The sequence below is a fragment of the Dermacentor silvarum genome, chromosome 5 (assembly GCF_013339745.2).
Source record: "Dermacentor silvarum isolate Dsil-2018 chromosome 5, BIME_Dsil_1.4, whole genome shotgun sequence".
Lineage (NCBI taxonomy): Eukaryota > Metazoa > Arthropoda > Arachnida > Ixodida > Ixodidae > Dermacentor > Dermacentor silvarum.
The window spans coordinates 114,955,280-114,977,945 of NC_051158.1; the positions used below are offsets into that span (position 1 = coordinate 114,955,280).

Sequence of the window (22,666 nt, forward strand, 5' to 3'; positions counted from 1 at the left end):
AGTAATTGGAACAGTGCATTTTTACGGCGAGTAATGGGAATCCGAAGGGAGGGGAGATGGGCCGGCCACAAACTAAGAGCAATTTGGAAGGGGGGAGGGGGTGTTCGGTGTACCAACCCCTGGCTACCCCAATGGCAAGCTGGTGATCATAACTTGTTGATTCCTACCGTATGCGCTTCAACCCAATTTTATTTTACTGTAAATTTTCTTACGATCGCAGTACCCTTTGGCCCTGTGCTTTTCCGTTAAAAGTACCTTCAGCAAAAAAAGCCGTGGCAGTTGCGGCCCCCCACGCCACCGGCAGTGTCGCCGGGAGCGGCAGGCAGACGTGTCCACTGACGCCGGTCATTCTAGTGACTCCTCTACAGGTTATCGCATCGCCAGAAGCGTGGCCATGTCAGTCGCTAGCTGTGGTCGGTAATGTCTGTGTCGCCACATTGCCCTCTCAGCTGGCGGCAACATTGGTGCCACCGGCAGAAAGTTCTCGGGACGAGTAAGGGACGCGGCAGTCAGAAACCAGACTTTTTTCTTTATTTGTTCGTTGAACATTGAGAGGAAGCGTTGGCGATTGCGGAGGACAGAGAGAGAGAAAGACACCTCCATGGGAGACAGGCCTCGTGCGCGTGGCACGCGAGCAAAAGGCAGGGTCAAACTGGCACACGCCGCTACGTGGAGCTAGGCAGGATAGAACACAACGAGGGCTGAAACGAAACGTCTTGCACACCCACTCAAAACAATTATACGGCACGCGTCGAACGTGCGTGGCCACTCCATTAAAAAAAATTATTTCGAGCGGCTCCCTTAGTCTTATCGTCGGCACCTCTTTTTTTTATCTCTCTTCTTAATGTCCATTTATATGCAGTTCAGTATCGACTTCTTTTTCTGATTTCCGTTTCTCAAATGTTACACGCGCGAACGGCTAAGTTTACGATGTCGCGTGGTCAAATGCGGCTCCATCCTCTGTTTCACCAGTTCCGTGCACTGCAGGGAATGCTACCGGTTTTCTAAGGCAAACAGGAACGAGAATAGACTACATGCTTTTGGGGAGAAGGAAAGCTCGTCCCCTGTGCGCCGCTACACCATCTACATGATGATCCCATCGATTCGGTGTCGCTTCAAGAAGAATCATCGTTTTCTTCGAATTCTCGTTCCTTCTCTACTGACAGTAGCCGTAGTATTCGCTACGTTAACTTTTCGCGGATGTAGCATGTCCTGGTTAACAAGGGACATTAACCTTCTGCATTACTACCTTTTGTGGTTCATTTATGTTTAACGCTAGCGTCTCAACGTTTCGTTGGAGCAGTTAAGCGTATTACGTCCCGAACTAACCTGATCACGCAGTTTACAGCGCAAAAAATAAATCTTGATATTTCCGGGCGTGGTCGTGTTGCTGAATCAAGGCAATATCTGGGAAGCAACCCATATCACGATTCATTATTTATTTCCCTTCCGAGCCCTTCACTCATTTTTATAACGTTTTGCATCGAACAGGACGACAGGAATTAAAGGCTACATGATGGAAATAATTTTCATACACAAAAACTTGCGATGACAAGTTATACTAATATTTGGTTTCAAGCGAGAAGGGTGAAGTTATCAAGTCCTTACCCATCATTCTCACGCCAGTCTAGCTATGATTGCAGATACTGGCGCCAATAACAACTAAACCGCAAATACCCAATAGACAAAGTGACGAATCCGCATGCGCCTTTACTATTCTCAGAATAACACTCTTTGACGTGAGCAGCAATCACCAGCGTCACAGGACTTTGCCGCCACATTCGCTGCAGTTTCTGTAATTCACTACTCTTCACTAAACGCGAGTTTTGAGTTTAAACGCCTCCAACAATTTCGCCCACTTTCTATTAGGGGAATGAAAATATCTTGCAAATATAACTTTTTTTTTCGTTTCAAACGCTGCTCTTCCCACTGAATTACGATGGTGGCGGCTCATTAACCACATTATCCCGAACACTCTCGTTTACTATCGCATGCCGAATAAGTATGCAGTATCTATAGCGGCCTAAGTACACCTTCACTGCGTCTTCATAAGACACTGGTCTTAATGATTACCCATATATTCAGTAGATGTATTGCCCGCTAAGAAAGAATCTGAACAACTGAGAATTAGTGCTGTGGAAACATCGCTGCCTCAGAATTTGCAGCAGCGAAGAGCGCGTCCTTCAAAATGACGTGCAACTGCTTGCAGATTTTGTCAAAGATAAACATTCGTTTCCTCATTAGTAAGCGTCCTGTTCGACAACGCAATGCAACATCCAGTCTCCAGGCCTCCTGACGCAGACTTCAGTGAGTCGCCATAAGGTAAACTTGTTTTATAAGTTTAGGTAAGGTAAACTATAAGGTAAACATATGGTAAACTATAAGTTGAACTTATACATTGGGCCTAAGACAACGGGAACCACAGGCGAAAGAGAGGAAGGAGTAAACAGGACAGAGCGTTACACTTGAATGAACGTTCAACTGAAGAGAACGCAGGCATGACAAATGTTCGTTTTGTGCTGGGTGCAGTGTATCAGCTAAAGACAACTGCGACAGCTACAGCCGGAGTTGCATTTTTTTGCAGTAAGGCTTACCGACACGCAGAAGCTTCGTGGCCAGGCACGCTCGACAAGACCGCTACATAAAGTACACACTCCGAAACAGCGAAACAAATTCTGTTGTAGTGGTCCCGTAAACAAAGCGTGCTCGCGCCTCTGCATGGCACAGTGAGATTTTTTTTTTTTTCTCCGAGTTTCTGGGACACTCGCTCCAGATAAGAATCGTATACTGCTAAAAGCTCGTAACGAAACACCACCAGTTCAACAGCAAATAGATTTTTTTTTTTCGTGCGCCACGCCCCTTTCAAGCAAAATATCATTCGGGCGCAACAACACAGCTCGCGGTATCTTTTTTTTTTTCCAGTAAGCCACACACATAACTGCAACGCTTGCATTATCTGTCGAAGCTGTGTCCACGCTAAAGTCCTCAGTGAGATGGAAAAGCTTACACGCCTTGACCATACGTTTGGCCGCTATCTAAAAGAAAGCATAAAGCGAAAAAAAAAAAAAACGTTCTGGAAAGAAAAATGTTAGTGTTCTCAGCCCGAGTGTGAAAAAAAAATAAATCAGACATCAGCGATTCCTTCGGCTCCGAGTTCGTTTACTGCTACAGCAGCATTTTTACCACAGGTAAATATAGGAAGAGAAGCGGCCGGCAAACAGTGAGCGGCCGAAAGCCTTTGCAAATGCCGGTGTCATCGGGCTATACCTTCAACCTCGAGGTTTCGCGTCTGCCGTGTTCTACTTGCGGATGTTCCGCTTTAGTGGTGCACATTCAACATATTTTAGAATCCACTAGATGATTTTGTGAGTCTATTAAAAAGATAACGAGAAGAAGAATGAAATCAGTTAAAACGCACACGTTCGGGTGGCATAGCGTACGTAACGGTTACTGTGATTACCTTGTATTGTTAGAAAACAATAGGAAAGCATCAAATATTTTTGTGGTGCGGCACCTAGCTGTTTCCGTCCGTGCCGAAACGCACATATGCCCTTTGAAAATGCTCCCTATGTTGCAAGAAAAAGCGTGTTAGAAGAGCCGCGTATACAGATAGTCCCGTTAAGCGCTTACGAACTCAAACATTGCACAGTGTCGCTCAAGTAAAGCGACGTTCGTAATCCGCTGCAATCCAGTAAACGTTTGCATGGATGTGCTAAACATTCGCCATACAAAAACCTTCGATCGAAATTTGTGTTGTTTTAAAATTCCAGCTGTCCACAACAAGCGTGTATGATGCGCCGCTAAGTGAGCCTCAATTAAGCCACATGTAGGGAATCCTCCTCGCTAAAACAGCAACACTGCCTGGAGGCTTTTCGGCAGTGGACTGTCCTCCAGCGTTCCCCGCTGTGCCAAAGCTGCCGTACGGTAATAAGAAAACATTCACGCAGTAGCGTTGCGGTCCATCGCGGTGTCACTAAGGAAACGGTTTTCGTCGGGGTTACGTTGCGGTATACCCGTCTCTCCAAAAGAAAGGCGACGTCATTGATGGGAAAGAAAAAGAATTAGGAAGGAGCGTTTTATTTGGCAAGATGGAGTCATGCTTCTCAGAAATTAAGCACCAGCGCCCTAGAAGAAATAGCGGAAGAAGTAGGTATTCACATTTGTCTGCTTGTTTGAAGCACCGTTCGCAGATCACTCGAAAGCGCGGCGACAACTGACACCCTCGGAGGAACCACGGGGCGATGTGGAAGCTAGGGTAGGCTTCGCACGTCTGAGCATCTAAGGTATTTTTACAATGTATTAAAATTTTTAGCATGGAATTGTGTTTTACTCGCTGGCGAGCGCAGTGGAGTTTCAATGAATGAGTAGAAACGCTCGGTACACGTACAATCATGCATGATATGAAACCTCAACAGGAAAGCTAAATTTCCAAAATCAAGAATCGGAAGAGTTTGCTCTCTTAATTCTAAATGTGTTTAACTTGGGTGGTTACGAGTTTGCAATTGTGGTTAATTAGCACTACAACTATACAGCGACACTGTTCTTCGTAAACAAAAAGCGAAATGAGCGCCTGCAAGCAGTCAATCGATGACGTTCCTGCATCTTTTCCGTTGGCGGTTGAGCTGTCCTATTTGAGCCTCCCTAGTCCACGCTCTTTCGCAATAATAACATGTCGGCAACGAATAGTTAGTCTCACTCCAGCCTAACACATCGAGAGGTGCAGTTGCTGGCGCTCTCAAAGTCTTCTTCACTGCGAACGTCGCGTATTTAATTTTTTTCCTCGTTATTTTGTCCTCGGCGATCCGCAACGGCACACAAGCGACTGCGTGAACAGTGGCCACATCGGAAGTCACAGTAGAGATCGCTGGGAAACCTTCGCACAAGTGGTAGTGCGTCAGCTAAAACGAAAGAAACTTTCACTCCACCTCGCAACAGGCACACTTTGCGTCGGTTTAGCGACTGGAGATAAATTCTTTTCAAAACTTGCCGTCTGCAAGAGCGGAGGGAGAAAAACGGGAAAGACGCAACCATCCTGTGACGTAATCCCGTTGCCTCGTGGCGACATTCATCCCGACCCACTTGCAATACTTGCGGGCATAATACGTAAGGGGCGAAAGCAAACATACTATAGCCTTTTAAATGACCCCATACAAAGTTCGAGGCGCCGCAGAAGCCACCTATCACAAGGGCAGCAGCGTAGTTCTTGTATTTAGGTGACGTTTACATGCATGGTGTGAATTCATTAACAAAATATTGCCACTTATAGGCTCGCGAAGGAAAAAAAAAATAGTACCATCGTTTGTGTGACGCGTCGGTAAGAGATGTGCCAAACGTGATCACTCGTTACTGATACCCAAGTGTCACGATACGCTCTGTGTGCTTTTTTTTATTCCCTACCATGCAAGCCCCACTCGTGGTTTTCAAATCTTGAAAGAAGCATAGGTTGCAGAAAGTTTAGGATTTGCATACATGCATTGCGGTTGCAGTATTACAGACATGCCATGCGACAAGATCCCTTCAAATTGCGCATAACTAAACATGTAACACAATGTGCTATCCAATTCCATCTTCGGAAAGTACATAACGGGTGCTTCAATCTCTCGGCCGAACCTAAGTGTCAGGCGACATGCGGTCCACGGTCACGCAATGCAGTAAAATATTCACATATAATGTCCAAATACAGCTTCAGGAAGCTAGTGCTGCAACTAGCGCTATGGCTGGCCGCCGCATTAGGCTCATGCTTGACATGACACGGCAGCTGGGACACGTACGCGCACGCCGTGCCGAAACTCTCTAGTTCACACAAACTCCCAAGATTCGGTGCTCACCAAGACCGCAGGGCGCACAAATCTGCTACAACAGATGGGCAAGTTAAACCGACTACTGTTCCTGAACCGAACGTAGCGAAGTTGGCTCCACCCGGACAAGCGTCATCTTCTCAGAAGGCGGAACGAGCATGTTGCATACTGGCTAGCGTTTTCATCGTCACAGCGTTCCTACGTCGGCGCCGATCACATTCAAGCACCACCACTTTTGGCACTCTCCGCCGCATACGGAGTCGTCGCTCAAATGCATAGCACACGTCACGTGGGTCCTCGGAGCTCGGGCAAAGATACCTGGTGGTGGGGATCGGATTCCATCGTACGCTCTAGCCAGAACAAAGTAGGCCAGTAATGTTCAAGCAGAGAGATAGGCGGCTACGATACAGTGGCTAAGAAACATGCGTACAACAGGTTATCCTATATTCATTACTCGTTGCAACATTTCTGAGGAAACTAAGGGGGGGGGGGGGGGGGGGGAAGATACCCGCGTTCTTCAACACCTTAGTGAACTGACCAGAGTCAGTAAGTTGAGCGTCTTCAAGCAACTCGATGAGGTGTGGCCTTCAGTAGAGACAGTCACGGGGCATGCGTTGCTCCCGTATAGACAAAACAGAGTTTAGCATATAATTTATACTATCTTTGAAGGCTTTTTTGTTGGCTAAAAGCAATGAGCATACACAGTACGAGTGGTCGAAGACATGTGCCGTCCATTGCCCTTGTTTTGTTCTTGCTAGTGCTAAGAGAGCACGTGTCCGCGTTTAACGAACAACAATATAGCAGACACCAGAGGTTCGGGAGCAAACGACACTTGTGGGGGTGAACCCAAAGCTTTCACAACGACGAAAGGGTTTTGGACCCGAGCATAAAAGGAGGGTTTCGCCATAAGATCGCACGTTCACAGCTCTTTCGAAGCAGTTGAATGGGTAGTAGGTTTCGAGTTGTACACAGTAAGGCGATAAGGTATATGGTAAGGCCAAAGAGCTGTAATCCACAGTAAATCTTTTTAGTGGCTTGCAGCCGACACATAGGAGCAGACACTGTGGTGCGTCACGACTGCGCTCGTTTGTCGTAATACACTGGCTTCGTAATGACACAACATATTCGTCAGCACACACCTCTCTTGGTTAAGACGCAGGCGGCGACGACTAACGATTAGAAGGACAAGGAAAACGGAGCTCAGTTGCTCGATAAGACGTCATTGCGCTCCGAGAAATATGGAGACCACAGCGGAAGACCTCTTCACGTCTTCTGCGTATATCGCGAGATGTCATTCCAATTCCGGGAGAATACCGGCTAAACGAAACAATCGTTCGCCATGCACGGCAGTTATACTCTCTTGGTAACAGAGAACATTTTTCAGTACATCTCCCCAACTTGCGTCAGCTACGTCAGCTTCAACGTGCTTGCGTCAGCTACAACTTGAAAAATTAGCGTTGTCCTGCTACGAGCGAGAACATTTCAATCTGAAGCACTGAGGAAAAAAAAAAAAACACCACTCTAGCAACGACTGTGATCTGTTCCAAGCCTGAGCTGGTTTCGAAAGAGATGAAACTGCAGCTTAACTTTGTTGTTATAGGAAACAAAGGTTACACGCGTACAACGTTGTGAAGGGCGGAGAGAAATTCATCACGCGTCTTGAAGCACGAAAACACATAGATATTACCAAAACTGCACACCATCATTTACCCGCAAGAAAAAGCCTTGGAACGAAGGTAACAAAAGTGTCGTCCGCGCTATAAAGCATAAACCCTCGATAGGCAAGAAAAAATGTGGTCCACGGTATTATTGCACGGCAAAGCTTATTGCAGACACACGTTAGACACAAGAAATGAATGATTCTCGAGAATTACGGGAGCCCTCGTTCGATGCACACTGACAAAAACACAGACTACACCACAGTTCCTGGCGTTGGCACAGCCGGAACTGCGAACTTGTGCCATAGATCGGTAAGGGTGGGAAAGCACGTCTTGAGTAGGCTACTCAAGACAAGTTCAGAAGCTGGAAAAGCGTGCCAGGCGCGCCTCTATTGGCGTCGGAGCTGAGCGGAGCGGAAAATCGGGCGAGTCGATAGCGCTTAGTCATGCAAACCTCGCAGTTAACAAGGGCACTGAAGAAAGAATAATGGAAGCATATGCCGAATTTCGAGATTTTTCTTCCGATTCTATTCTTTGTGCCTCCACTTGCCTCGCGCCGTTAATGTGGCACGTCAAAATGTTCTCAGACACCCTGTCAGCAGCCCTTTCAGCACATTCTCTGCGCCTCAGCGTCGGCCACTACCTGTCGCGAGACCGACGCAGTCTCGACTTAGGTTTGTTTCGCATGTTTCAACTCCGAGCGTCCGCCGACTCAGCGACTGTCGCTCTCCGACCAGCAAGCATGCGCTACCGCTGAAATGTCAGCACATACGTCAGATTGGTGCAGCAGTACCATTGGTCAGCCGTAGCGTCATTTCAAAAATTTTCAGCAAGTCCAAACTCCGCCGCTTCGCTGCACAGGACCGATTTCTGCGGCCGCTGCGGTTGAAAACACAGACAGTTCGTAGAATGTAAAGCTGGCTTTAAGGGGCGGCCTGCAACGTCCGTGGAGCGCGGTTAAACAAGTGATTTCACTGGTTTATAACTACTTAGCACCTCATATCTAAACTAGCCGAAGTGCGTGGTGACGATGACAGGGAACGCAACAAAGATGAGTCACATACAATGCAGAATGGGATAGCAAGAACGTGAGGCAACCTGGGGCTGGCGTGCACGTTATTAGCGTCTCAGCGTTCAAGCGTTCCATGGCCATCTCAACTGTTTTCAAACAAGCTGCTGAAGCTTTCCAGCTAATTTTAGGACACGCCTGCCAGGGAGGAAGTCAAAATGCGATACTTTCGAGCTGGAAAACTTAACATGACCTGTCTCAAATGCTCGAGGAAAGGTATTCGCCACAACTTAACTCAAAAAATGTTTATGGTCACTATATTTACGAAGAAAAAAAAGCAGTTTATTCAACAATACCTTGCCTGCAGGTGTTTTACAAATCGCACGTAAGAGGAATGCCGAAGTAAACTCGTTCAAGATTTTTGCCAAATGGTCTGGGTGACGTCTGCTGGCATCTAATAACCGCGACTTCGGACCACGAAACATGTAAAATGTAAGCCACCCGAATGAGTTGGAAATGAAAAATTCACTAGACATGCGCTCGATGGACATTTCGTCGCTAGCGTCGGAGACATTTCATTAGTTTCGAGTGTACTAGCAATACACCGCCAAACTAGTCTTTGGTAACCTTGCTTCATCAAGGACCAAGTTTTCGTACTTCATGACCCGGAAACTCAAGTTTCCACGTCATACAATACGTACTGAATGTTTCACACACAAGTTCAATCGACAAAACTTCCAAGGAAATTTGCTAGTGTGCCGCCTTCAAAAGGACTTTCTCCTATAGCAGAAGTTTCTCCAGAAAGCTTTTTGGTGGCGACAAATTTTACTTCGTGTAACGTATCATTAGCTAGTATAAACAAATCTCGGTTTGACGAATAAATAGCAGCCCCGTGATTCGCCTTCATCGCGTTTGATCGACAAATTTCTCGAGCCAAACTACCCAAAGCAGAATCTCTCAATACGTAAAAAACGTGTCACCATAATGCCTTCGGAAAAAAAATGACATCTACCGTGGCTGGCATTAATCTGCCAAGCAGCGACGTCCTAGGGATAAACAGCCCTTTAAAAACTAGTGACAACGCCTTTGAACATGTGCGAGAATACTGAATGGAGCCTCATCAAGATTCACAATGCGACGACACAGGAAATTCTCGAAGCCTCTGCAAGAACGATCATATCGTAAATTGGACAAACAAGGTTCTGACACGTTCGTTCCAGAGCAGTCACCGAACGGCAAGAACATACAAGTCAAGAAAGCTCATGGCACAATACAAAGTCTAGCCGACTTAGCAGCCTATTCAGCAATACAATTTCGTCAAGATTCGTACCACATATCCGCTCCTAAATGTCCGAGATGTCCAAGATGTCTCAATCTAAGAAAGACCAGTATAAATGCAACAAATACCAAGGACATTATTTGACTAGATGTACAAGTACTAGAAATTTCATTCGCATTTAATGCCAGCGCAGTTGAAACACGCTGAATCACTACTTCAGTAGTGACCCAGCATGTTTGTCGAGGTCCTGCACATATACATTTGCATATCACCAAGTCAGCAGTTGTAATTCCACTGCCTGCCGTATTCTGAAACCTTCCTTCTGTCGCTGCTTCCATAGCGGTGGTTTCACGCAAAAGCGAAACTATGAGAACGAAAGCAGCATTTTTTAAATCTGGAATATTTTTTAATGATACTGTTCAACTCAAACCAGCAAAGTCCAACTAGAGATGTAAAACATTTCCGGCGGCGTTCAACTGCTCAGAAAATAACCAAGAAATTCTATATAATTGTCTCGATAAGGTCAGCCTAATGATGAATAAGGGGCGCTGCAGGGGCAATTTGCTAAAACATTTATGTGAAATATCAATTTCATATAGTCAAGACCTTTCTAAGCAATCCGGCTCGTAATGACCTTTGCTGAAAAGTGCGTCGCTGACCTTTTAGACGCACGCTGGATTCTGAAGATCTTCAATGAAATTCGAGCGCTCAGCACCGCAGATTAAAAGCCGCTGGCACTAATTTCAGCCAACTACTAAAGGAGATGTGAACGGTGTCTCAAACAAACTGCTAGTAAGAATGCGCGCATATATACCGGAGCCGAAAGCCTGCTCATCGTCTCGGTTCGGCGCGCGGTTCAAGCCTGGTACACAGGTCGTAGCGACGACGGCTACTATGAAACTCGCCAGCGGATCGTTACCAGTCGCGAGGTCACATTATCCGAAACCGATGCTTATTCGATGGTACGTGGTTTGTTTGGCACTGTACTTCTTTGCTGGGGCAAATGCAAGCCATTTCCCTCCGGTGGCTAACCGAAACAGACGCATCTTCAACGGAGACCTCATCACTCACTTTTGGGTGAAAGGGCCTAAACAAAGGCCACATCAAACAATGGTGGAAATGAAACTACCGAGGTACCTTCGTCGGAAATAGGAGGCGAGTTTCAATTAGAGTGTCTTGTGCCAGAACGAGCTCATTCGAAGTGGCATTCTTGGCTGTCTCGAGGACGATCACGGAGTTACAAACCAGCATTATTACAAGGAGGACGCGTGTCAAACTAAATCACAGAAACACCAACACAAATAGGCGAAATACACGATTCTTACCAAATGGGTATGAAGTTAATTGAGCGGGACTGGTTTTAGCTAACACTTCCGTGAAAAACATGAAACCTGTGATCGCAATACGAGACAGTTCACCAAAGCGACACAGAGCTTCTTTCTGTGGTCCGGTGTTTAGCCCTATTTCCCTTTTTCTCTGGGCGGGGAAATCCGTCTGTGCACAACGCACACCGACGCGGACTCTTAGGAGCAATAACCGGGGAAATATTATCTCACATGTTTCGTATACCGGAGGCTGCAAGTTCGCTAAAGCGCGTAATCTACACAAAGTGTCGCGTTCGACGTTAACGGCGAATTACAATCCGTGATTTTAATAACCATGAACGTGTTTCCTCGCGCTGACTGCCTAGTCGATCCCAAGTCACTTGACACATGGTCGATCGAAAAAAAAAAACAGCCCTGCCTTTCAACGGCACAAGGAGCACAGCGCGTTTCACATTGCGAATAATTTTAGTTTCACCCACGCGCTCTGACAAAAGAACAAACGTATTCGACGCGTCTGCCGCCCCGAGCTTGGCAATGTGAGTGTTTTCAGTTCCTACTAGTCTTCACTCTGCAGAGGCCAATTGCCAGCTCAATTACTTCTACCACAAATTTCCAATCAACCCTGCCTTGCATCAACCACACCCGCTCATTACAAGGGAAATTTAAGCATCTCTTCACATCGTGTATGCAGTTATTCACCGTCATAGGCTGCGTTGGCCGTCTCTCGGTGTACCACCAGCTATATTCTCTAGATTACCAGCTATAAGACCTGTGTAACATGACTGCCTCCTTCAAATCTCGCCTTTTCATCTCGTGTCATTAGTACTAGCTCTCAAACTATTTTCAATTGTTAAATGTGCCGTGCTTAGCATCACTGTGAATCTCCGTGTTAACTTCTTCCGAATCTTCCCCCTCCCTCCCTCCCTCCCTCCTCCCTTCCCGAGTGACTAGACATGCCTTACAACGGTTAAACCTCTGCCAAACTGTTCACGGCAGTTTGGGGTTCGTGATAACTTCGTTGATGCCATACAAAAAAAAAAGAAAAAAAAGGGCAGGCTAGAATAGCAAAACACATTATCTGTACCAAGAAACTACTCAGTATCATCATTAGAAAGCATTCTGAGTTAAATGTGCTGGCCAGCGTACAAGAAGGAGATTATTTATTTTCAAGTGCCTGGCAGGTAGCCGTCGATAGAGGGAGCCACAAGTTTTGTCACAACGACCGTATTTCCGCCAAAACCGGGAATCACACGATGAAATCCAATCTTACAAGACCGCAATCTTTCGACTTCATCTCCTGCAATTACCTGAAGCTATGACGAACTTTCCTCAGTGCGCCAATTATTTCGTGCAACAGTACAACATTAGGAAGTCGAGATTTGTTTCACAACGACGGGAAGACTATGCCGACAGGAATGGGCGTGTCAAGAACTGGCTTTCCATAGACAACTTCCGGTGGTCATTTTCCAAGTTGGTCTGGAAGTGTCCGAGGGCCATTATTACAACCGGCATCCACGTTCTCGGTTGCTGCACTGGTAACAGAATTATGGGAGAAATACCCATCAACATGACAATGATGCATGGATCAAACATCACCTGAAGAAAACGCGGTAGCACGCTGCCTAAAGGTGACGAGAAAAAAGAACCGTGTTCGTGGGACGCCAGTCTCCCCGCACTGTGACAGTGCCGGAAGTAAGGACCACATATAGACACAGCTTCCACATGACGTCAAGGACAGAAAACGCCCCTTGACGACGTCATTCAATAGAGTAAAGAGTTGTTTCGGCAACGACGCTTATAATGTATCACCGAATGCTTGAGGCTAACACGGGTATAACGAGAGGTCCATCGAGATGTTACAACGTTAGCATATCATTACCATATGGAAGTTCCATGAAATCCGACATCTCCCGTGACACTGCTGTATGGAACATTTAAGCGAAAAAGCGCGAAGCGAGGGACAGCCGACGTGCTCATAGGATAGTGCTTTGCGAAGCTCAAGGTTCATAAGCTGGGGTCATGCCCTGCGGCCCCAAGTTGAAGGCTTGTACGTACGCGGCGCTCCTCCAGCCTGTCTCGCATCCCGAGATGAACTCTCCCAAGCGCACGTCCTGCCGAACGTGAAAACAACAAAAGAACCCTCACGGTCTCGGGGACAACTTCTGAGTGGCAGTGAAGCAAAATCGCGTCGTTGTCTCAGCTAGCAGCCACGCCACGCCCTCTTAAATACTCGGCTGATATTAGCTTAGTGCGAAAGAAGACTCCAACATCTGATATGCCTTCGCAACGGGTACGCCACCAGTCATTCCAGGCAGTTTCAAATAACATATCTTGCCACTCGTGGCCAAAAAAGAAACCTAGAATCCCACCTGGAGAGACTGTGCCCCTCTGCTGAACAAAGCTCAAACTGCCCAAGGATGCGAGCCCCCAGACAAACGACACTGCAGCCTACGCAGGAAAGCACTCAGTCACGTTGCGCGCATGCGCCGCTCGGCGACAGCGCGTTGAGTATATAGGAACAAGACTCGGACCCACTGCCCTGGCCCGACGGCCATGCAAACTTGTCCCCGAGTACAGTAGTACAGTGTGTGGTTGACGGGAGCGAAGGTTCCGAGTCCTGAGGAGAGAGATGGTGGTGGGACCCTCCGCGGGGAGGCACGCATCGTTGACGTCGGGTGCGGTGTGGTAATAACAATAATAATTATAGTTGTAACAATAAATAGACGGCGGAAGAGTCTGGCTAGACGTGCTGCACAAACTCCGGGTTGAGGAAGGAGAAGCCCATGAACTCGGTCTGGTCCAGGTTCATCATGAACAGCTTGTCGGTGGGCGTCAGCTCGATCTTCTCGCTGGTGAACTGCTTGTCAAAGTTGCTCACGTCCTTGCGGTGTTTCTGCGCAGAGAGATGGAGAGAGGAGGAGGTTATAGGCACGCCGTGCTGGTCTTCCGACCAAGACGAGCATACGCGTCGCAATGTTCAATCTCGCGGAGGCAGCTCACGACAGACGAAGGGCACACTAAGACAGACCATTACACTATAGGACGTATAATGAGGTCATTGAGAGGTAGACAGATTTCAGACCCCGAACAGCGATTGCAATCAATAAGGTCATTTTCTTCTTCGGCGTAAAGTCACACAAACCTTTACCCGCTGTATCCCTCAGGTGCAAGTGGTGGGAGATGCCGGCACTGTCAGTCAATCTCGGATAATCCTGTAACTTTCGCAACGCAACATCCAGTAGTAAGCATCACTTAGATCAGTCCAGGCGTGAAGGCTGGTGCCTTGTTATGCCACGTCTCTATGCGCACCCGCGATGTTGCAGGTCACGTGTTCGTCTGATGAGTTTCGGAGGCAAGGCCCAGTGAAACGGCAAAGAGAGCAGGAGCACGGCAAGTTGATTTGCGAAAGGTGGCTCCCTGACGACATGCTTCCTCATAGCTTCTTTGACACCAATTATGTTTGTTTGCTAAGCGAATATTCACTCCAGTTCATATTGCCCCATAATTTTGCCAGCCTTAGATAGTGCATAGAATACCTTGCCAATGTTCGAATAATGCGCCAGAAAGAAGCCAATTCAAAGGAATAGAGGGCGCATTATCGCTGAGTGGGAAAATAAGCTTCAAGATCGTTGGTCAATTACAGGCTTTGCGACAAATTGTTTAAGTCCTAGTGCTCAAAAGCCTTTTGCGGTTGTCCTCCACGGGTCAAGCGCCCCCAGCATCAGTCAATCCAGCTGACAAGCAACGCCGCAGCCACTACCCCCCCCCCCCCCCCCTCCACCCTTTCGCCTTAACGTCTGTCAAGAAAACAGGTGCATAGTGTCTCCCCACCTTCCGCTCTCTCCCCCTTCCTCCTTTTTTACGATGGACCTTTTAAAGCTGTACACCGCCACTTCCGAAGAATACCCCCTGAAGAAGGAGCCGAATTGGCTCCGAAACGTCGGGCTAATCAATTACCTTATTTGGTTGGAGTCCCACTCTAAGTCTTAATAAATTTCCCCAACCAGAGAGGTAATTCTGTCGAAATGTTTAGCTTCGAAACCTTACCCATTATTAAGAGATTCTTTTAAGTCTGATTGAGCTTGCACTAGGTGTAAATGTGATTTGTGGAGAAAGTCTAACGTTGACGGATTATTTATTAGAGTTCAAAATATTTACTCAGTGCTTGTTTCTTCCTATTTTCATGCGTAATACGAGGCGCACGTGGTGTGAACTAAACAAGTCACCTTGTTAATGTTTCGTGGAAGTAGGGGCACATTATGGGTGACGTGCAGGAAAAGCTGAACGCGTGATTTAATTACGGCTTTTCTAAAAGGAAAGCACCCCCCCCCCCCTTCGGTGGGGGAGGGGGGGGGGGGGGGGCTTAGGAACTGTGTAGAATTTAGCTGTCTGTACGGCAAGAACTATAAGAGCCTCTGAGATAAATCTGGTCAAAGTGGAGGAAACATCATGACTGACGTGCATTCAAAGTTAAAGGAGCCCTGAACCACTTTTTATCGAAGTGGAGAAAGACATGTGAAGTGAAAATAGGCTATTTCAGAATCACTTTGTCCGCACAAAGTACTTCAATGCGTTCAGCAGAAGTGGGGTTATCGGCGATCAAACACGGCCTCCGTTGTGCTCCCCTTCCTCCTCTAATGCCTTGCACTGCGAAGGCTACGGCGGAGACGTCATCGTGACGTCCGAGACGTCATAGTGGCGCGCGGTTCAAATTTCCGATTTGGTGTCTCCGCCGCGCTAAACGTAAGCCAAACGTGGCTGTCCTCAGAGAGCCGCAGTGTGCTTAGCCAGTAAACCCATGGCAGCTACCCCACGGCGGCCGCGGTGCAGCCGACCGCAGCGACGAATAGCAGCCGCGTATTGGAGTGTTCTTTATTACGAAATACAGCGCACAGAAAAGAGCGAGGATCATGGGGTTTTTGAAACGAGAGCGTTTGAGAGAAAGAAGACTTCGCGCTCCGCTTGCGAGCTCCGCGGATCGCGTGGAGAGATGTTGTGAACATCTCAGAACTTGGCTGAGATGCTCACAACGGCGTATATGCTACCCTCGGACTATGTTATTTCACCAAGCCCGAGGGGTGATTCAGGGCCCCTTTAATAGTGTGTGGATCATGTAGGGTCATTGCTAAATTGCTTTATCAAGTGCACGACAGCGTTATATATGCGATCAAACTTCTAAACGAGTGGGTCAACTGGTGATTGATATGCAGACTATGTTTCAGAGCGCGTGATTTATATACACTAAACTAAAGCTGTTCATGCAACTGCTCAAAAGAAAGAGATTCGCTGCCATTAGGCTGCGATTCTGCAATGTCGCATAAGCTTGAAGTCTCTTTTTTTTTGTCTTTTTACAGTTCATGATATTCGTCCTTAGTTCCCCGCAAATAATGATAATAGCAGAGTGGGCTTGGATGTGTTGGTTATTCTCTGCAAAGTCTCAAGGCAACATGTTAGCGATGCTCAAGCGTGGGAAATATTTAGGTAACTTGTCCGCCAAGCGCCATGTTGGACACCTTTCAACACGATGCCTTGCACCACAGGAACGGACTGTTAAATCCTGTAAATAGTGCTCTGAACGATGTTAACTATATGCCACCGAAAAATATAAAGAACGTCAAAATTACCGCGCATATGTCACGGGTATTTTACATACCAAATCGACAGTAGCGTAAAAATGTACAAGTTTTCGCTTTATTAAAATGTACCGAGCTTATATATTCCCAATACGTGCGGCAGATGACTTCAACATTTCACAAATTAAAAATTGAGCCATAGCGTGCTCCTAACGAGATCTCTGTTTTGGCATCTCTATTTTAAAACTTAGACTGAGCTATAAGCATAGTCAGCAGGATCGATGACATGTCCGTGAGCGGTGTTGTCGATAAGCATATGTGAACATATATTCCACAAGATTTTCCCTAGACACTAATTTCCACACATTCATCAACAATTCCTATACAAGAACTTATGTAGCAGTACCACTCATTCCTACATGGCATGTGACCTTCGAAGTGCAAAGACGTTTCCATTTTCGTAGCAACAGTTGCTGCAATGAAGGCTCCGGCGGATGACTTTTCCTGCTTGCTCCTTCTGCACGCGCCACCATTCACGGTGAACTAGCTGCTTTTCCGACGTTCCTTGGCCCAACCTTCGAGCCTGGTGACGACACTCCGGTCTGCGCACACTCTGTGATCTGCACGTGCGCGTTTCTTGCCTATGAAGCGACGCAACGCCTGGGCCCCTGACGTCAGCCTGTTTTAGTGGATGCAAGAGGCAGCTTACCGTGACGCTCGCTTCAATTTGTGCCAGTCCTGAAGTTGCAGCAGCTAAGGCACGGGGTGACTTTTCCTGCCGGTTTCCTTAATTTGATTTTCCCCTTGGTAATTTTACTGCTGCCGACTTGGCGCGGCGACTACCCGGCGTCTCATTTTTCACGATGGTTTTGAAGGAAACTAGCTAAGAAAATTGAAGCACGCTCCAATATAGTTCAATCAAGCTTAGCTCGAAGCCATGTGTATATACGACCTGGAGGCTAAAATTAAGGAGCAGGTGCTTGCCGAGGTTGTCCAAGAGCACATGACGTTAAGCGAAACAGTGAAGTTCCTGCGTGACAGGTTTGAATCTTTCCGGGTGAGAGTAACATGGCTGCAAGGAACGAGGCTCTGACATCCCAAAATGAAACGGCATTCAAGGAACTAGGAATGTGTGCAATATTAGAGGTTTTGCAACGCTGAAAGAAAGCGCATATCAAACACCCAAGGGCGAATACACGTGTGCCCATTATAAAGAGAGTCGGCGAGATAAATCAGTGACTTGGTTCGCCCAGCGATTTCGACAATTCATCGCGCGCAGGCACGATTCACGGAAAAGAGCAAATTTCTCAGTTCTCAGGCCTTACTAGCGGGTAAGAAAAGTTACTTTGGAAAGCTCATAAGCCTCGTCCGGACACTACAAAGGATTGACTTATCAAGCAGTTCTCATCCCACTATACAATGTATAAGGTGTGCAACCCCGTAACTGCCGGCAATAAAAAGTTGTTTGCTGTGACACTCGTCATTAAAGCAGTAGCACGAACGCTAGTGCATGTGGCCACAAATGCCACGTCACAGCGACTGGCGATAGCAAGGTTTTCAGTATGTTCACCGATGCGTATATTTTAATAATGGTATAATAAGTAAATTATATGGCAACGGCATTGCTGTTTCTACACGACACCCAGTGACTACTTGAAAGGGCTAATCACTTTAAGCAATTTTATTGCACGGGGCCTTGCATCTCGGAATTGTAGTCAAACGATTCTCATAACATTTTCGGATTTCTGTGTTATAAAGCAATAGTGAACATAAGTATGGCGGTTGCAACATTTCTGCCGCCTCAGATTTGGTATACACTCGCAAACTTGAGCCTTTTTTTTTTCAAACTCATATTATGGAATCAGGGCGAAATGAGTTAGGTTAGTCTTATGTCGAGAACAGTCAGTGTTGGTTGCCATTTATTATTCAACCTCTCTTTTTAATTTATACGTACCCTTGATTAATTTCAGCAAGTTATTCTCAGAATAAACTTGTTATAGTCGACGATACCCAAATGATGTTTAGATTTCTACAAGCATCGTACACTGGTTGTTTTTGCGGTTATGTCTTGACTCACTCAGTACATATCCAACTAGGTACTGCTCTCATACAAACAGTTCCCTATCAGAACACCCCTGACCTATTATTTTCACCTTCACTACAGAGGCACCGACCTACAATGTTATTAACACTTCCATGTCTGACAAAAAAGTATGACTGCAAATGTTGATAAAAAATGAACATATGATCTATGACTTTTGGATCTTGAAGAAGCTCTAATCAAACTTCTTGAGTTGTTCCTCGAAGCTGCAGCTGAATGTGCAACAATGTTGTGTGGAAATCTTTACTATTTTTTCGCATAAGCCACGTGTCTGGCTGGCGAAGTGCTTTTTCAAATGCACTTGTAAAAAGAAATCAGAGTTGTGCTGCCTTGCAGGAACACAGCCAGATTTCCAGCGAAGTGGTTTCTTTCGCGCACCTGCGTCAAGGTATCTCACCACCTTCAAAAACGTATTCTCTGAAAAAAGTTGTCGCTGTTTCACCCGAAAGGCGAAGCATCAATTGCGATAGCAACTTAGTAGAGAGCTATACGGAGTAATGATATTAGCTTTATGAGCTGTATAAACTTGGACATGCAGCAGCGCCGGCAACACGCAGAACTGTTGTCGACGCCGTCGGCGTTTTGCCCGAGTTCGCTCAAAACGCGTGCAGCGTTGGTGACTGTTGCCGGAGCCTTTGATATAAATAGGCACTTGGTGCCGCAGCTAAACGTCGCCTCCCTTCCCCGCCCCCCCCCCCCTCACGGCCTTTCGTGCGTCACAAGAAGGCGCGTTTGCTCTACATATAGGGTGATTGTAAAGGAGGAAAGAGACGCCTACTTCTGCAGCCCTTAAGGGAGCACGGCACAGAACGCGCGTTTGTTCTCCGCCGTGCGTTCACTCCCCGTGAAAGCGCGCGTCCCTCGCGCCCTTTCACTCGCACATACAGCGTTCGGTGGCGCGCGGCGACGATTTCATCTCCATTGACGTCATACGGAACCTCACGGCGACGGCGACGGCGACGGCAACGGCGACGGCGACGCCGACGGCAGAAATCTGCTTTGGAGTGTCCATATAATTGCTATCGCAATAAAAAAAAATATCGGTTTTGTTCCGTTTACTAGTCTAAGGTCTCTGGTTATTCTAGAATATTTTGCAAAAAAAAAAAGATTAAGTCTTCATCTTAAGCCGTTGAAAATAACGTTTCTCCAGCTCCTCCTGCTGCCATCCGAAACCGAAACTAAACGTTTATTTTTATTTCAAAACATGAGCAATTTCATGCGAGATATCGCTTGATCTCAATATTACGCATTCTTAATTTGTTTCAGTACGTTTTAAATGCTTTTAGGAGCATTTTGGGACACTTGCTGCTTTTCGAATCAGTTAGAAAGTTTCACTAGTTGGCTTCCAATACCTAGGCATTTGCTTATTACAAACACTCTTTCCTCAAAACGTCTTTTTTTTTTTCATTTTATAGTTGCGCGAGCAGTGATAACTTTTCTTGTAATGAATATTTTTGCACGAATGAAATTATGCGTGCTGTTTCTTCAGAAATTAATCTGTGCAATGAAGCAGAATAACCAAGAGTGAGTGGTGACTTTTCATACTATGGAGAATTGTTTCGGGAAAAAATGTGCCACAAGTTATAATTTCAGTCTTTTCGCACTTTCGCTCCGAGATATGACCATCATGGTGGGTGGTTGCACAGTTTATTGCCCCCATTACGTACCTGCAAAGTGGTATTTGTTTCGTACCTACCATTTCATAGTTATGACGATAGGCGCAACACTCTTTTTTCGGCACTCTAAGTATTATAAAACTGTTTTTATAGTTTTCACAATTCAATCACCTGGAACGTTGCAACTACACAGGCTTTACAAGACAAAAATGTAACGGCAGCTTTGCGACTAAAATTGTATTTTTTTTCCCTCGAAGGTGTTGGTGTCCGTATAACTACCTCATATCACTCATCCGTTTGAAGCGCCGCGCACACATACACGCTTAATGGATTTTTAGCAACGGCCGTAGTTCACACACGTTTAACTTCGTATACACATAAGGTAAAATGTTCACCCCATTGTCACCAAATTTTGATTTCAGTGGCTGATCTCCTTTGATCTCTTCCAGTACAGCTAGCTAAATTGTACGCGGTTCTTAAAACACACATTTAAAGCTCCCGAGTGCTTGCAGAAGCTACTTACTGCGAAGATCGTAATTAATTTACACACTTTGAACTTTTATTGCGATAGCAATTATATGGACACTCCAAAGCAGATTTCGGCCGTCGGCGTCGTCGTTGCCGTGAGGTTCCGTATGACGTCAGTGGAGATGAAATCGTCGCCACGCGCCGAACGCTGTGTGTGCGAGTGAAAGGGCGCGAGGGACGCGCGCTTTCACGGGGAGTGAACGCACGGCGAAGAAAAAACGCGCGTTCTGCGCCGTGCTCCCTTAAGGGCTGCAGAAGTAGGCGTCTCTTTTCTCCTTTACAATCACCATATATGTAGAACAAACGCGCCTTCTGACGCCCGAAAGGCCGTGGGGGGGAGGGGGAGGGAAGGGAGGCGACGTTTAGCTGCGGCATCAAGTGCCTATATGGATAGCAGCATACCGCTGAGCGTACCTGCCCTTGCCGGTCCCTGCCGCCTCTGCTGCCTACCCATGTGCGGACGAGCCCCCTGAACTATCTCTCTTCTCTTTTTCTATACCTCCTACTCCCCCTATCCCCTACGACGCTGCGCCGTGCTCCCTTATGGGCTGCAGAATTAAGCGTCTCTTCCTTATGTATAATAAACACCTCCTCCTATTTATATCAGAGGCTCCGGCAACAGTCACCAACGCCGTACGCATTTTGTGCGAACGCGGGCAAAACGCCGACGGCGTCGACAACAGTTCTGCGAGTTGCCGGTGCTGCTGCATGTCCAAGGTATACACCTGATAAAGCTACTATCATTACTCCGTATAGCTCTCTACAAATTTGCTATCGCAATTGATGCTTCGCCTTTCAGGTGAAACTGCGAACTTTTTTCTGCATATATCACACGTGACCTGCCCCCTGTTCTACGAGACATAAGCAGGGCAACTCATTTAGTTCACCGAGTACATCGAGGTCGCCTGGCACAACCCACGCAAAACGGGAAGACAGCAATGGTAACGCCCTTCCTCTACGGCATCTGTCAGCAGGCTGGCTGCCGTCTTCTGGGACCGAAAGTTCGTTGGTCGTGAGTTTTCTTCAATAGTGGCAGTTAACCGAATAATGCACTACACCACTGTCCCGACTAATCGCCTGTGGGGGACGCCATCAAGGCTGAGCGATGTGGTACGCTTCAGGAAGGGGCGATTAATTCTCTAACAAGATAACGCATATCCACGCGGCGCTTCTGTGACGATGGCTGCCATCCATTTTCGTCGCTTTTCTCTGCTTAAGCACCCGCCGTATACTCGCTAGATCTCGTACCGTCACACCAGCTCACCTTTTGCCAAAACTGAAGAATGCCCTCTCTGGGGTCTACTTTTCCACGGACGACGATGTCACTGAAGCAGTCTTACAAGCCAACGTTCATTCAAACCCTAGCTCTTTTTAGACGACCAATCTTTTCAATTTGTTTCTTGACCCGCCGTGGTTGCTTAGTGGCTTTGACACTGCGGTGCTAAGTACAACGGTGTGGCATCGAGTCCCGGCCACGGCGTCCGCATTTCGATGGGGGCTAAATGCAAAAAACGACCATGCAACGTGCATTGGGGGCGCAACCCTAGGTTGTCGAAATTAATTCACTATATAAAGATTATAAGGCACTGCGGCGTGCCTTATAATCCTGTCGCAGTTTTGGCATGTAACACTCCAGAATTCTTAATTTCTCTCTTTGAAGCACAATTAAGCACTGAAATATCGCTGGTCCAGGTGTGTGGACAGTCGAGACGAGTACCTCGTGATTAGTCACGTCAGCCGCTTGCTCCCTGTTGAGGCCGCCTGAAACTTTAGGCACAC

General features: G+C 46.8%; 1 protein-coding gene and 1 long non-coding RNA gene across 3 annotated transcripts in view; both read right to left on the minus strand.

The window, feature by feature from the left end:
• Positions 1 to 509: 509 nt before the first annotated feature.
• On the minus strand, positions 510 to 11,971 carry LOC125945967 (uncharacterized). Its single transcript, XR_007467274.1, has 2 exons — positions 2,380 to 11,971; positions 510 to 2,327 (listed from the first exon to the last, which is right to left on the minus strand). It is a non-coding gene; the product is annotated as an uncharacterized LOC125945967 (long non-coding RNA).
• A 32-nt stretch (positions 11,972 to 12,003) lies between these two features.
• LOC119453741 (protein kinase C, brain isozyme) overlaps positions 12,004 to 22,666 on the minus strand; it is a 295,662-nt gene continuing 284,999 nt past the window's right edge. Inside the window, exon 11 of one of the 2 annotated variants that reach the window (XM_037715801.2) lies at positions 12,004 to 13,962. In XM_037715801.2, coding sequence (XP_037571729.2) covers positions 13,810 to 13,962 — 153 coding nt within the window. In that variant the 3' untranslated portion in view covers positions 12,004 to 13,809. The remainder of the gene's footprint in view (positions 13,963 to 22,666) is intronic. The other variant, XM_049668401.1, reaches the window with a different exon arrangement.